General features: G+C 34.0%; 1 protein-coding gene across 1 annotated transcript in view; it reads left to right on the forward strand.

The window, feature by feature from the left end:
- The window catches only part of LOC134265183 (spectrin beta chain, non-erythrocytic 5-like), a 92,755-nt gene that overhangs the window by 51,260 nt on the left and 25,503 nt on the right, over positions 1-15,992 (forward strand). The window contains exons 23-44 of the mRNA XM_062747436.1: positions 1,272-1,358; positions 2,822-2,887; positions 3,210-3,340; positions 3,682-3,741; positions 3,981-4,107; positions 4,526-4,590; positions 4,687-4,768; positions 5,656-5,733; positions 6,059-6,186; positions 6,344-6,503; positions 6,645-6,722; positions 6,980-7,119; positions 7,562-7,685; positions 7,889-8,035; positions 10,131-10,304; positions 10,530-10,750; positions 10,850-11,036; positions 11,279-11,479; positions 12,996-13,112; positions 13,372-13,485; positions 13,575-13,757; positions 13,950-14,095. Coding sequence (XP_062603420.1) covers positions 1,272-1,358; positions 2,822-2,887; positions 3,210-3,340; positions 3,682-3,741; positions 3,981-4,107; positions 4,526-4,590; positions 4,687-4,768; positions 5,656-5,733; positions 6,059-6,186; positions 6,344-6,503; positions 6,645-6,722; positions 6,980-7,119; positions 7,562-7,685; positions 7,889-8,035; positions 10,131-10,304; positions 10,530-10,750; positions 10,850-11,036; positions 11,279-11,479; positions 12,996-13,112; positions 13,372-13,485; positions 13,575-13,757; positions 13,950-14,095 — 2,816 coding nt within the window. The remainder of the gene's footprint in view (positions 1-1,271; positions 1,359-2,821; positions 2,888-3,209; positions 3,341-3,681; positions 3,742-3,980; positions 4,108-4,525; positions 4,591-4,686; positions 4,769-5,655; positions 5,734-6,058; positions 6,187-6,343; positions 6,504-6,644; positions 6,723-6,979; positions 7,120-7,561; positions 7,686-7,888; positions 8,036-10,130; positions 10,305-10,529; positions 10,751-10,849; positions 11,037-11,278; positions 11,480-12,995; positions 13,113-13,371; positions 13,486-13,574; positions 13,758-13,949; positions 14,096-15,992) is intronic.

The raw sequence follows: 15,992 nt of genomic DNA on the forward strand, positions 1-15,992 counted from the left end.
TAGTGATTACGGGTTAATCTCGTATCACTATTATTTACTAGTATTTATATTAGGACGTTTATATTGGGTTAATCTCGATATTAAACGATAAATTAATTTTGTTACGGTCTGACGGAAAGTGAGTCTTGAAGTCTTTCCGTGTAAATAATTGAATATCTTTGATAGATTTTAGGAATTCATTCAATTTAAAGTGATAATTCGGTTGCGTTAATAGAGATATTTAAACAGGAATTAAGACTAGGATTTGATATAGAAATTATAGAGATAAATTTCTTGCTTTAAATAATTTGATAGATTGTGTAGATTTTTTTTAAGGGAGAAATACTTTGGTTATTCTAAGGTATTTCTAGGATTTAACACTCACTATTCGGGTCATTCTCGTTTAGTGCCCCCCCTTTTTATCGTATTAACGTAATACGAAGGTTGTGTTAGTAGTATAGTGTTTCACTGTGAATTTGGATGATTCCCGACGTCCAGTGAATTTTATTGTAATTGTATTTTAATTAATACATTTTGTGACTTTTATTCATTGAATAAATTTGTAAACTTTAAATAAGGCTTATCATTTAACTTCCCCGTAGTTATTTACGAGTCCAAACACAGGTAATTCTTGTGTTAATTTAGGAGATCTATATTAACGGGTTATTCTCGTTAATAATCACAGTACTACATGAGTTATTCCCGTGTAGGGCTCTAAAAGTACTTGTGCGTGAGATCCAAGCAGCTCAGGTCCGTTACATATGCCTGTTGCAAAGCATGGCAATTGAAGGTGATAAATCAAGCGATGATAGTAAAACGTTGCAAGATTACATGAGACATGTTGAGCAACAGTCATATGGTCGCAAAACACACGCAAAGACAGCTGCAATTCATCTTACGATCTTAAAAAATCGTGCATCACTCTTACGAGTACATAAAACGTAAGACGTTCGTACTAATTTTCGTGCATTGAATTGCGATAATTTTGATCGCATTTGGTCGCGTCTGAATAGTGGGCATGTTGACTATTTTGAGGAGACTTGATGCGACCACTAAAACACATGCAATGAATGCGAGACATCGTGCAACGTATGCGATAGCTCGTGCGAAGCTAAAATTTTTCGATCGCAAAGTGTTGTAAAGTGCTCGTGCGCCAATTGTGAAAGGGCCTTAAGATTATAGTAATCGGTTCTTATTTCATTTAATATTGGGAAGAAGTGAATAATTCAAAAATAATGTAATATACATTTAATCATAAATAAAAACTAGTATTTTTCTCAATTTTTATACAGGCACGACGCATAGCCTTAGAAGATGCTATGAGATTATTTAAATTCTTCAGAGAATGTGATGAATTTGAAATTTGGATGAAGGAAAAGGTAATCAATTTTTCTTTAATTGATTGAAATAAATAATACAGAAATATTATGGAGGTCTTTTTTCATCTCCAGCTGTGTCGTTACAATCTGAGCTGATTTAAGAATCTTACAGCACAGCGTTGGTTCCAATCCAATCTTCTGTGATAGCTGTCATTTTGAGTCGAGTTTTATATGGTTTGTGTTTATTAAATAATCAATACAGATTGCATTTCCTCCTTGCTACCTTTGAAAACAGATTTTGATATAAGGATTTTTAAACAAATGAAGGGAAATAATAAACTCAGCGGGTGATATAGTTTCTTGGAATATTTTGAGTTTTTTTCACTGGGCGTTACTTTAGAGAAATAGGAATGCTTAGAAATGAAGTGTGCTTCCTGCTTCTAATTTAGATTTTTATTCTGCACTCTGGTCTTTTCAGAAATAAACAAAAATCTGCAGCTGTTCTTTTTAAAAGGAAGTTAATATTTACTTCTTTTTTAGTGTTGTTCTTAACATGAAAAGTTTTTTATTTCATTTATGAAAGTGAAGGGAAAGAAATTAATCTGGATTGACATGTTTGATGCAACTTGTACAGTGACTCATTAAAGCCTCAGTTTCACTTTTCTGCAAAAAAAAATTCGTGCTTTTATGCAACAAATTTTACTGCTTTTCCTTGATAATGATTTTTAGCTTTTCAAATTAAAGATTTTTTTCCATCAGCTAAGTAAAACCTGTTTCCCCCCTGTTTACAGGGAGGTGGAAGTAGGATTTTAATTGCTAAGTGGGACCATTTAAAATTTTTGGAATGGAATTTTCAAAAATAGGAGATAACACATGATATATAGTAGAAACCAATCATGGAAAAGCAATACAGAGTGGTCACGCAAAAGCATCAAGGTTCTGAAAAAAAAAATCGCGGAAAAGTGTATGAAGGATGTGATAATGAGGCAGTAGAGACCCAGGATAACAACTTATGGTTCCCTGGTTGTGTTAAAAATTAATTAGAATTTTACATGGGTAGTCTAGCCACTAGAAAGATATCTTGTTCTCTAAAACAGCAGTAGAGACTAGAATATTGACACATTTGGGTTTGAAAGGAAAATTATTTGACACCAAAACTCTATTATAATGAGAGTTTGTACATACAGTGTTATATAATTATATCTATGTATATAATTCATTACAATATGTTGGTGTCAAAAAGGTTCATTTGCTTCATCTGACCCTAATTGGAGGATGTCAATGGAGGCTTTAGTTTCATTTGAACCTAAAATGGTGTCAACCATAGCAGGTTTTCTCAGCATTAATTGTAATTATGAGACTAATGCCATTATGTATATTCATAATTAAGATTCCTTTTTTCATTTTAATAAACTTAATTTACTTATTGAAAGTGAGGTTCTCAGATAAAGTCTAATAAACAATATATTAACATAAGGATTTTTTGGTGTCACTGACATATGTATCTGAATTTTTATTTTCAGGAAGTCCTGCTTACCAGTAAGGAAAGCTTGTCTGATAATATGGAAGCAGTCAAAAAGAAATTTGAGGTAAATATATTAAAAGAACTTGTGACAACCAACTGTAGCATCATTTTCCACACTAAAAGTATACATGTACCATGAAAGAGACAGCCAATGGTTATAAGATGGTGGTGGATGGGCTTCCTGGTGGGAAAAAAAGAGAACAAGCTCCCTATCCCCCTCCCACATTATAGGCCTGAAAAATACCAGGAAATGATGGCTTGTCAAGAAACCATTGAGTCATACACACTGGAATAGGTTTAATACATCTATTACACATTTATTAACATATTATTGAATGAAGAACAAAAATTGTTTAAACATTTGCCTTTCTTTTAATTTATAAAAGAATCTACTGACCAATCTTGCTGGGAACAAGGGCCGTCTGGATGAGATAAATGGTTTGGCTGATGAGATTGTCAAGTCTGGAAGTGGTCAGAGCAAACAGGTCCAAGTCAGACAGAAAGAAATCAACGACAGGTCAGGGGTCGTGACAAATGCTGATGTTTTAAAACAAACCTCTGTTGATAATATGGTTAAAAATATTCCCTGTGGTCACAATTTCATGCCATGTTTGTGATAAAAAGCATTGCCTATTCCCACTTTTATGAAGAAGTGCATGTGAATGCTAAGATGTCTCAAAAATCTTTGATTTTATGCATAGGTGACAAAAGTGCAGAGTAAATAGGGATAATTGATAGAGAAAATTGAGAAAACATTATCAAAGCATTTACATATATGTTCAGCTAAAAAAAATTTAACAAGTACACTGCTTAACTTGATTATAGATTTTAGACCTTTATTTACATGTACTATTGTAGATGGAATCGTTTGATGAAATTAAAAATGGAGAAAGAGAAAAATCTACAGGGAGCTTCAAGGTAAGTTACTACTGTAATACAGTCAAAGCTCATTATCTCGAACTGATTGGAGTGAGAAAAAAACTTCAAGAATCAATGATAAAAATATATAATACATGTAGTTGTAAATATTCAAAATAGAAATACTTAATAATTAGTTAACGACAAAAAAGGCATGATCATTTTACTTGAACATTTTTTGTGATATAACAATATAATTCAGATCAAATTCTTATCAATCACTACTTTAATGTTTTCAGCATTGAGATGTTCCAGTCCACATGTAACGAGCTTGCTGATTGGATAAAGGAGAAGGATAATACATTGTCCTCAGATGATATTGGAAAAGATATGAAAGGAATCGAGGCAGCCTTAAGGAGACACACAGTTAGTAACATGGCCATCTAATTAAATCAGTAGTTTAGATAACCTACTCAAACAGTATCATTGTTAACCATGGTCATCTTACTTAACAGTACCTTGGTTATCTTACTTAAAAAGTATCAAGATTTTCTTATATTAATAGTACCATGTTTACCTTACATTAACAGTACCATGCTCATCTTACTTATATATTACCATTTTTATCTTACTTATACAGTACAATTGTTATCTTACTTATGTGAGAAAGACATGGAAATCAATTTGTGGCAAAATGTGAAGAGGGTTTGTGGGGGAATGTGAAGAGGGTTTTGGGGGATATCAATTTTTGAAGAAGTGTCTGTTCAATTATTTCTTTAATTTTAAATATTTTCGTTAATTTAAGCAAAAGAAGACCTTATTAATCTGTTGTACATATTTTCAGAATTTGGAAAGAGAATTGGTGCCAGTGGAGGACAAGATGAAGAGGATGAACTTCTTGGCGGACTCGTAAGTCATCTCATCTTTTGTCAGTGATCAGAAAACAGTTGTAAAAAATCTCTAGCCAGACACAGTTAATGTTGAGTGTGTAATCTTATTTTACAGTGTGAGAGCATCTTATCCAGATGAGAAGAATTATGTTGATCAGAGACAGAAAGAACTACAGGACCTCTGGGACTCTTTACAGGTACTTACAATTATAAGCTCAGTGGAAGATAGTTTTATTTTACAACCTCTGATAAATAAAAAATAATCAAACTAGCCATTTCCATAGGTAGCAGTGAGAGCTTATCATTGGCCAAACTCTTTCAGATTACTGTACCTTATGTTTTTTACAATCTGACCTTCATGTGGTGGGTCATAACCCCATTAAATCTCTATTGTAACCAAAGCAACCTGTCAAATGCTGGAATAGGTTAAAAAGAAAGAATAGTTGCCACTTACAGTGAATTTCTGACTAGTACTAATCATTTGATAATGGCTATATGATAACTTTGATAAACAGTCTTGATCAAAACAGGTCTATCCTTGTGATAACAATTTTGTAAACAAACAAGTCAGGCAGACTTTTGTACTAATTACGTGATATAGCACCTGTCGACTTCTTGACTGCTCACGCAAACTCTGCAAGTAGCAAACTAATGATAATTAATGTAAATTAAAATATAAGGTAAACAAAATGATATAATAAGTGTCGGAACTTAAAAATTAAGTACCATTTGTTGACTTTTATGAATGCGAAATAAACATGTTTGTGAAAAATTGTTGATTGTCTAAGCCTAAAAACATGATAAAAACAATTAAAGTTAGGAACTTAAAAATTAAGTACCATTTGTTGACTTTTATGAATGCGAAATAAACATGTTTGTGAAAAATTGTTGATTGTCTAAGCCTAAAAACATGATAAAAACAATTAAAGTTAGGAAATTGGAAAATGTACATGCATATTTGATTTTTTCCTTAAAAATGCTGAGTTATTTTGATTTCATCTTAAACAATATTTTGATTGCAACCTTTGTAATGTTGCTTGTTTTGATTGCATCATCAGTAATTTTGCATTTTTTAACTCTTCAGGATAAAGCTGCCCAGAAAAGAAAGCGATTAGAGGACTCTGAAGAAGTCCAGAAGTTCAACAATGATGCCAAAGACTTGGTAAAAAATTAGATAAAATCTGTCATTTCTCTATATCAATCAACATTATAAACTCTTTCTCTCTCATATCGTTTGGCCAATTTAAATGAAACTTTGTCTGAATTTTCTGCTGGTACTTGTTACATTGTACTTCTATTCTTCAATCAGAAAAGTCTGTTAACTTTTTCTGTTAGTCTTAAGCTTTTCCTGTTTTAAAATAGACTTCCTAGATAGTTCAGGCTTCTATAAGCTTTTTGATATATTCACTCTAATTTTGCTTGTTCATGTTCTGTATTCTTAATGTTGTGCATTATTTAACTTCTATTGTATTTAAATGTCTTATAAGGGTATGTGGACAAGTGCTACCAAGGCTAAGATCCAGAATGCCGAGATGCCCAGAGAATTACAGTCCGCTGAAATCATGATTCAGGAACATCAGGAAATAGGAGAGGACATCAAGGCTCACAAACCAAAGTAAGACAAGTCTCTTACATGTATATATATTGACATATAAATGCATATGTTATTCATAACCTCTGTTAGTGCAACAATTGGCTAACAATTAAATGAGTGGCAAAGTCGTAACTACATAATTTATGCCATTAAGACCTTTTTGGTAATTTATGTTTAGGTTTGAAGACATACGGGTTTTAGGAAAGAGTATTTTAGACAAAGACCCTGATGCTTCTGATGTTGAAAGTAAGCTACAAAAACTCGGTGAGGATGAGGAAGTGATTGACAGAATGTGGGCGGACAGGAATCAGCAGCTCCAGCATGCTTATGAACTACAGGTAATCCCACCCACCCCGCCCCCCCAAACAAATAGGTCTCTCAGGTGATCCCCACCCTCATCAAATCTCTCTAAAACTTGTGCTGGAGATTTATAGCATAATATTGCCACCAGTTATTGAACAAAAGATGTTTCATTGCAGTTTTTCAACAAAGAAGCTGACCACATTGATTCTGTGTCCAGTGGTCATGAGAAGTTCTTAGACTTTGCTAACCTTGGGGTAAGTCTACACTTCATTACTCATAAGTACAGTAAAACATGTTTATAATGAACATGCTTATAATGAAACAACACTTACAGCAAAGTGATTTTCATTCCCGCTCGCTTTAAAATATTGTATCTTGTGAACTTAAAGATTAAAGCGAATTACACACAATGAAGCTTAATTGTTGGCCCCTGGCACTTCATAAGGAGCGTGTTTTACTGTATTCTAGCAAGATGTATTTCAGGAGTAACCATATTCATTTTTTCTCACAGGAAACAGTAGATGATGTTGAAACTTTGTTCAAACGTCATGAAGACTTTGAGAACACATTAATTGTACAAGATGAAAAACTGAAGGACTTGGATGAGATGGCTGACAAAAGGATTGCAGAGGGACATCCTGACAAAGATCAGTAAGTCTACCAAGAATTCATCTCAAACTTGCTTAACTGGCAAATCCAGGCAAATAATTCCTATGCATTAAAATGATTGAATTACGATTGTACTTCAAATATTTTTACTTAAAACCATTTCCTGCATACCAGGTCGATATATCAAAATAAGTTATGCTGGATTGCCGGTTTGAATCCCACTGTGGGATATGGAGACCCTCAGATAAGACTGCAGAAACTGAGGTCCTCTGTCGCAATAGGTGCTGGCATGTAAAAGATCCCTCACTATTCAATGGCCCAGACTGCCATGTTTGATAAGGTCAAAATTTGTATCCTGATTGAATATGTGAAAAAGTAGGGAATTTTAACAAAAAACAAAAAAAAATTGAATACAAGAAATATAGCAAAAGAAGTGATTTTTCCTGACCCTGAATTAACCTATCAAATGCTGTTATAATTCCAGTATTGACAAGAGGAGAAATGAGGTGCTGGAGAGGAGGCAGAAAATCAAGGAGCGGGCGGCCGACCGACACAACGCTCTGTTGGCAGCGCAGGGCTTCCAGGAGTTCAAGAGGGACGCGGACGAAGTGAGTCCAGTTCTACTGCATCAAACACTGTCACTTAAAAATAAAAATATTTATAAAAATCCCAATTTTTAAGTTTAAGAATTTTTAATTTTTATGAGAACTTCAGTAAATTAATATAGAATGAGACATTAGACTAGATGCATTGAGATACCAACCAGTAAGGAAACATTTGATAAAGTGTAGAGTTTTCTTTGTCTTTTTAGCTTTCAGATTGGATAAAAGACAAATACAAGACAGCTACAGATGAGTCATATAGAGACCTGGCAAACCTTCACGAGAAGCTGAAGAAACATCATGCATTTGAGGCAGAAATTAAAGCAAATAATGAACGGCTTCAAGACTTAAATGATGTAAGCCTTAGTATTATAAGATACTGCATTGTGTTTTTGTTGTTTAGGTTAGGAGTGTTCACTTTTACGGTGTTGGTAAACTATCTAACTTGGGTGTTGTTTTATGAGTTTTATTAGGTCTACTATCAACTTTTTGTTTAATCAATATTTTCAATTTCTAATCAATGTTTATCACTCCTTTGTGTGTGTTTTGTGTTTTGGTCCACTTAAACATTTTTACCAAGGTTTGGGGAGAAAGCATATAAAAAGTTAGATGAAAAGCATATCCAACTTGAAACATAAAAGATCTTATTTTTATCACATGGATTCAATTCAACAAAAATTATGAATAAAAATACAGTGGGTTTTAAAGATATTTTAATGAAGGCAACAAAAGTATAATAACAAGAAGCACATAAAAAACTGTGGTACATCAAGTTATTATTAATTTTTTAAAATAAATATATTTTAACAAGCTATGATTATATCTTCTTAGGAAGTTTATTCATGGGGAAAATATGCACATTTTGTAATGAGTTTTGCAATATTAAATTACAATTTACGGACCAAATAGCACCTTTATTTGTGATATATTTTTATTTTTTTACTTAAGAAGAATATGTGTGCAGATGCTTTATTAATAATCTCAAAATTTGCAGAAATATATGGTCGTAAGTAAATTCCTCCAAAGCATATTAGAAATGTCTTCATGTCCTCTTCAGTTCCCTCTGTACATCAGCTCAAGGCTTAGTCAATGCCATCACCTGTCACCCCAAATCTACCCTTCAGATTTATAATCAGCTTTCCTCTTCACTACCCATCTTTTCTTCAACTGTTGCTGATGTATGTAATATTTATTCATGCTGCATGGTGCAAAATAAGAACTGAAATTATAGATCAACTTTATCATATTATGCATGTACATCAAAGCAAATGATGTCTTATTCATCAAAGATTCTCAAATTTGCATGATAAGTCTTTGTTTTAGATGTGAAAACTTTAATTCTTTAAATTTGATGATGTTATAAACATATACATTATAAAAAGAAAATGGTTAGAATGCTCTGATGTATTATATCTTGATTCATTTTAATCAGCATTGCTTAGAAATCAATGCTGTATGTATGTAAAGTAAAGGAGGCAAAGTGTTCAAAGATTTGTTTTTAAATGGCCTCCAGTGTAACAAAATGCAATCTAATGATTGTCATCATCGTGTCATTATCACCATCAACACCACTATCCTCATCAACATTAAAGTGGCCAATTTTGATACAGTGAACTCAGCATCCCAAAGATATTGAACTGAAAGAATTATTAACAAAAAATTATATTACAAAAATCAGGGTAAAGCATAGAAATCTGAGTTTTCAGATGGTGTTATTAACTCTTTATCTTGGATAACTACTGCATTTCAAACAACCATGCAATCAGAGATGTAAAAAAAAAAAAAAAAAACAAATGTGAAGAAACTGGAGGAAGTATAGGTAGTTTGGCATAGATATGTTAGATCTTGCTTTTCTTTCCTCATTTGTTCAAAATGTGTATCACATCATGTCATGTGTTCTTATTTGTTCTTATTGGTACGAGACAGAGAAAATCAAAAGTATACTTTTACAGTATATTTACTGTACTGGTACAACACACTTAGTACATTTGCATTTCTTTTTTTAGAATTATTCAAAATGGATATGAATTCCTGTCATATCTGTCTCTGTTTTGATCAGAGGAAATCAAAAACATATGTTTTGTACAATACATATACACGTAGGACCTTGTATTTCCCTTATTTGTTCACAATAGGTATCTATATCTGTCTTTTCTGCCTCTGCTTTGGTCAAAGTGAGATGAGACTTACTTAATGTACATACTGATACAATACATGTACATGTAGGACCTTGCAATACCTTCTCATATTTGTTCGAAATAGACATGTTCCAGTCACCTTGATCTCCTTCCTTGTCCCTGCAGATACAGAGCATGACTCATAATTCTTCTGTCTCCTTTCTGATTAAGATAAAGGGTTTGATTGGTCATTTTTAAATGCAAAAGTTATTACTTAAAAAAAACATGTAGGCCTTGTAGAAATGCATAATATTTTGCTAATTCTGGTTTATAGAGAGGAGATGGAATGGTTAAAGATGGACATTACTCTTCTCCGGAGATCCAGGAAATTCTCCAGGACCTCAATACTCAGTGGAAAGACATGTGTGACAAAGCCAAAGATAAAGGGAACAAACTCCAGCAAGCAGCTGACCAGTCAACTCTCAATAAAGCACTAGCTGATGCACAGGTCAACAACTAACACATCATTAAAAATAAAAGATCATAAATGTTGATTAAAATAATCAAATCTATAAACTTGTGGCCCAAAGAAAGCTCATGAATTGAAATATTTTATTTTTTCCAAAGTAGATGTATATCCTGTCAGTGAGTAATTTTAATTGATGAAACTTATTTCTTAATGTTCCTAATTAAGTAAAGAATGAAGTTTTTAAATTATTTTCTAATTGGACAGGCCAAATTGGATGAAATGGAGAAATCTGTGGCAAACCCAGACCTTGGGTCTGACCTTCGTGGGGTCAAGGACTTGTTGAAAAAGCATCAGAACTTGGAGAATGAATTGGGAGTCCTGTCCGATCAGATCTCGTCCATTGTCTCACAGGGACAGGCCTTGGCACAGTCTGGACATTTTGATAAAGCCAACATCCTCAGAGCTGTGGAGGATTTCAACAGCAGGTGAGGATATTGTTAATGACTGACTGTTTTACAAGGTAAATAGTGCATCTACAATGTTTCACATTCATTTTGGTCAACACGCTTTTCTTTGTGTTTTAGATTTGGGAAGTTGAAGCCAGCAGTAGAAAAGAGAAAAAACAAGTTGCAGGATTCACTTCATTTCTTCCAGTTTAAGTTTGATGTGGATGAAGAAGTTCAGTGGATCAAGGAGAAGCTGCCTGCTGCGGCCTCCACAGACTATGGAAAGAGCCTGGTGGATGCCCAGAACCTCCAGAAAAAACACCAGGTCTGTGTGGTGGGAATGTGGGGGAAAATCAGGAAATTAAACTGAAGTTTTTATTAAATTCAATGAAATTGAAATTAAGGCCAATGACCAATAACAGGTTGGAAGGCAAAAATGTACATAATATAGGGGTTAGGCATTAGTTTATTTTTCAACTAAATTAATGATCCAAAAGAAGTTCATTCAAATTGAAGAATAATTCCAATTGTTAAAGATAAATACATTGTGCCTATCAATTCTTACAGAAACTTGATCTGGAGATAAATGGTCACCATCCCATTGTGGAGAGGGTGTTAGCTACAGGGGAGAAACTAATTGACCAGAAACACTACAACGGGAAGCAGATAAAGGACAAATGTCAGGAACTGCAGGTGTCCTGGGAAGACCTCCTGAACAAAAGTAAAATCCGCAAAAAGAATCTGGATCTCTCTGTCCAAATCCAGAAGGTAGGTCTATTTACCAGACCCTGTTGTCATACTTCTCTATCAAATGAACTCCCTAATTTCATATTTATGTAAATAATTACACACTTCATTTTTAGCTCTACTGGTCAGAGACCAGAAGAGCTTATGCGATAGTAAGGTGTCCGTCGTCCGTCCGTCTGTCTGTCTAGCTGTCCGTCTGTCCGTCTGTCTGTAAATAATTTTTCAAAACGCTACTCCTCCTACAGTTTTGATCTGATTTCAATATAACTTGGCACACAAGTAGACTACACTAAGATGCATAAAATAGTGCATCGGTTTTTGATTTCGATGAACGGTGTTGCCATGGTTACTGAAAATAGAATTTTCTGTAAAATACCTTTAAAATGCTACTCCTTCTACAGTTTTGGTTTGATTTCAGTATTACTTGGCACACAAGTAGACTACACTAAGATACATAAAATAGTGCATTGGTTTTTGATTTTGATGAACGGTGTTGCCGTGGTTTCTAAAAATAGAATTTTCTTTGAAATTCCTTTAAAACGCTACTCCTTCTACAGTTTTGGTCTGATTTCAATATTACTTGACACACAAGTAGACTACACTAAGATACATAAAATAGTGCATCGGTTTTTGATTTCGATGAACAGTGTTGCCATGGTTACTAAAAATAGAATTTTCTGTGAAATTCCATTAAAACGCTACTCCTTCTACAGTTTTGGTCTGATTTCAACATTACTTGGCACACAAGTAGACTACACTAAGATACATAAAATAGTGTATCGGTTTTTGATTTCGATGAATGGTGTTGCCATGGTTACTAAAAATAGAATTTTCTGTGAAATTCCATTAAAACGCTACTCCTTCTACAGTTTTGGTCTGATTTCAATATTACTTGGCACACAAGTAGACTACACTAAGATGCATAAAATAGTGCATCGGTTTTTGATTTCTGTGAACGGTGTTGTCATGGTTACTAAAAATAGAAATGTCTGTGAAATTCCTTTAAAATGTTACTCCTTCTACAGTTTTGGTCTGATGGCAATGGCTTCTTTTCTCATCCTTTGTTATAAGTACAAACCAGTAGAGCTACAGTCTCGACGGAGACTTCTGGTTTTGTGTGTGTTTTGAAATCTAAACTTAAAAATCTCTTATATAAACAAATAAATTACTTGCATCATATTTGTTTTCTGTTCAGAAGCCTTTGGTTGAGGAATAAAATACACACTATATGCAAGTTAGATAAATGTCTTATCATATCATAAAACTTTGTTAATCTGACAGTAAAACAAAGGTAAAGCATTGCTTCCTTAGTTATAGGATCTGTTATTTCAATAATTTCATTTAACAAATTATTTCAAACTGAAGTTCTACCTTTATTATTCATGTTTACGAATAATAATACAGGGTAGATTAATGTAATGGATCATCGGAAACCAAATTGATGGATTGGTAAAATTCATCAAATGATACATAACCACTGGATATAAAGTAACAAATGTTTTACTACCAATGGTACTGATGTTGATATATTTTGCAGTATTTGAATGATGTGGAGGAGTTGGAGAATTGGATCAATGATAAAATGGCCCTGGCCACCAGTACAGACTATGGCAAGGATGAGAACTCGTCCGACAAACTCCTGACAAAGAATAAGGTGGGGAGAATGGATCGTAAACTTTGGATTGAAGGAAGTCACTATGACTCTGACATTTGCTTCATTATTTAACTTAAATTTTTTAATCTCTATGAGGAACAGGGTGTAAAGTCTTCTCTTGGATTCATAAAAGTTACCTTATTCACTGAGGTTTCCTTATAAGCTAGTGTTAATTAACCAAGTTTTACTGTATATAATTTAAAATATTTAGACAGTAAAGTCCTTATTAAACTGTTGAATTCTTAATGTTGAAATTTAGGTATTGGAGACAGATATTCAAACCTATCAGGGAATTGTGACAGGACTTGGTAAAGAGGCTCAGAGGTTGTTTAAGATTGGATGTCAGGATCCTGCCACTCTACGCAAAGCACAAGTAAGTCCTGATTCAGAGAGAAAAAACAGTAGAGTCTTGATAAAATTACCTGTTAAAATAAAATTTAAAATATTTTTATCCCAACCTAGGACAATCTCCAGGACCATTTGAACAAGCTGAAGCGACTTGCTGCGGAGCGGACCCATGAATTAGAAATGTCTAAATGGCTGCATGCCTACAACAGAGAGAGCCGTGACTTTGAGGAATGGATTGATGACCAGATGCAGTTAGCCGCCTCCGAGGAATACGGATCTGATTATGAACATCTTGTTGTAAGAAAGACTTTATTATGAAAAAATGCTTTGCAGTCTATATGACTGCTACATTTCATAAGTTGAAGCTAGACATGCAATTTAATAAGAATACAAGTTTAGGTGAATTTACTTTTACTATATACTAAGTATAATTGCCAAATTTTACAGACAAACTTTATATTGAATTTCTACTTAATATTTTGTGTGTAGATACTTAGAAACAGGTTTGAGGAATTCAAACGCACAGTGGAGGCTGGAACAGAGAGATTCAACAGGTGTGAGAGACTGGCTAAATGGCTGCTGGAGGACAAGACGCAGTATGAAGACCAGGTCAAAGAGAGACAGGCACATCTCAGGTATAGAAATAGAGACAGTTAAACGGGGAAGGAATCCCAGCAATTCATGTTAAAAATAGTTCATTTTTAGCTCTACTGGTCAGAGACCGGAAGAGCTTATGCGATAGTAATGCGTCCGTCGTCCGTCCGTCTGTCTGTCTGTCTGTAAACAATTTTTCAAAATGCTACTCCTCCTACAGTTTTGGTCCGATTTCAATATAGCTTGGCACACAAGTAGACTACACTAAGATACATAATTCTGTGCATTGGTTTTTGATTTCGATGAACGGTGTTGCCGTGGTTACTAAAAATAGACATTTCTGTGAAATTCTTTCAAAATGCTACTCCTCCTACAGTTTTGGTCTGATTTCAATATAACTTGGCACAAAAGTAGACTACACTAAGATACATAATTCTGTGCATCGGTTTTTGATTTCGATGAACGGTGTTGCAGTGGTTACTAAAAATAGAAATTTCTGTGAAATTCTTTCAAAATGCTACTCCTCCTACAGTTTTGGTCTGATTTCAATATAACTTGGCACAAAAGTAGACTACACTAAGATACATAATTCTGTGCATCGGTTTTTGATTTCGATGAACGGTGTTGCCATGGTTACTAAAAATAGAAATTTCTGTGAAATTCTTTCAAAATGCTACTCCTCCTACAGTTTTGGTCCAATTTCAATATTACTTGGCACACAAGTAGACTACACTAAGATACATAAAATAGTGCATCGGTTTTTGATTTCGATGAACGGTGTTACCGTGGTTACTAAAAATAGAAATTTCTTTGAAATTCTTTCAAAATGCTACTCCTCATACAGATTTGGTCCGATTTCAGTATAACTTGGCACACAAGTAGACTACACTAAGATACATAATTCTGTGCATCGGTTTTTGATTTCGATAAACGGTGTTGCCGTGGTTACTAAAAATAGAAATTTCTGTGAAATTCTTTCAAAATGCTACTCCTCCTACAGTTTTGGTCAAATTTCATTATAACTTGGCACACAAGTAGACTACACTAAGATACATAATTCTGTGCATCGGTTTTTGATTTAGATGAACGGTGTTGCCTTGGTTACTAAAAATAGAAATTTCTTTGAAATTCTTTCAAAATGCTACTCCTCCTACAGATTTGGTCTGATTTCAGTATAACTTGGCAAACAAGTAGACTACACTAAGATACATAATTCTGTGCATCGGTTTTTGATTTCGATAAACGGTGTTGCCGTGGTTACTAAAAATAGAAATTTCTGTGAAATTCTTTCAAAATGCTACTCCTCCTACAGTTTTGGTCTGATTTTGATATAACTTGGCATACATGTAGACTACACTAAGATACATAATTCTGTGCATCGGTTTTTGATTTCAATGAACAATGTTGCCATGGTTACTAAAAATAGAAATTTCTTTGAAATTCTTTCAAAATGCTACTCCTCCTACAGTTTTGGTCTGATTTCAGTATAACTTGGCACACAAATAGACTATACTAAGATACATAATTCTGTGCATTGGTTTTTAGCTCACCTGAGCCGAAGGCTCAAGTGAGCTTTTCTGATCACATTTTGTCCGGAGTCCGTCTGTCTGTCCGTCTAGCTGTCCAGCTGTCTGTCTGTCCGTAAACTTTTCACATTTTCGACTTCTTCTCAAGATCCGCTGGGCCAATTTCAACCAAACTTGCCACAAAGCATCCTTGGGTAAAGGGGATTCAAGTTTGTTCAAATGAAGGGCTACGCCCTTTTCCAAGGGGAGATAAATATGAATTAGAGAAAAATTAATGACATTTTTAAAAAATCTTCTTCTCAAGAACCACTGGGCCAGGAAAGATGGAACTCATGTGGAATCATCCTCAGGTAGTGTAGATTCAAGTTTGTTCAAATCATGACCCCCGGGGCTAGGGTGGGGCCAAAATGGC

This window comes from Saccostrea cucullata, unplaced genomic scaffold, assembly GCF_032062105.1.
Source record: "Saccostrea cucullata isolate Sc308-1 unplaced genomic scaffold, CSIRO_AGI_Scuc_v1 ctg890, whole genome shotgun sequence".
NCBI classification, from domain to species: Eukaryota; Metazoa; Mollusca; class Bivalvia; order Ostreida; family Ostreidae; genus Saccostrea; species Saccostrea cuccullata.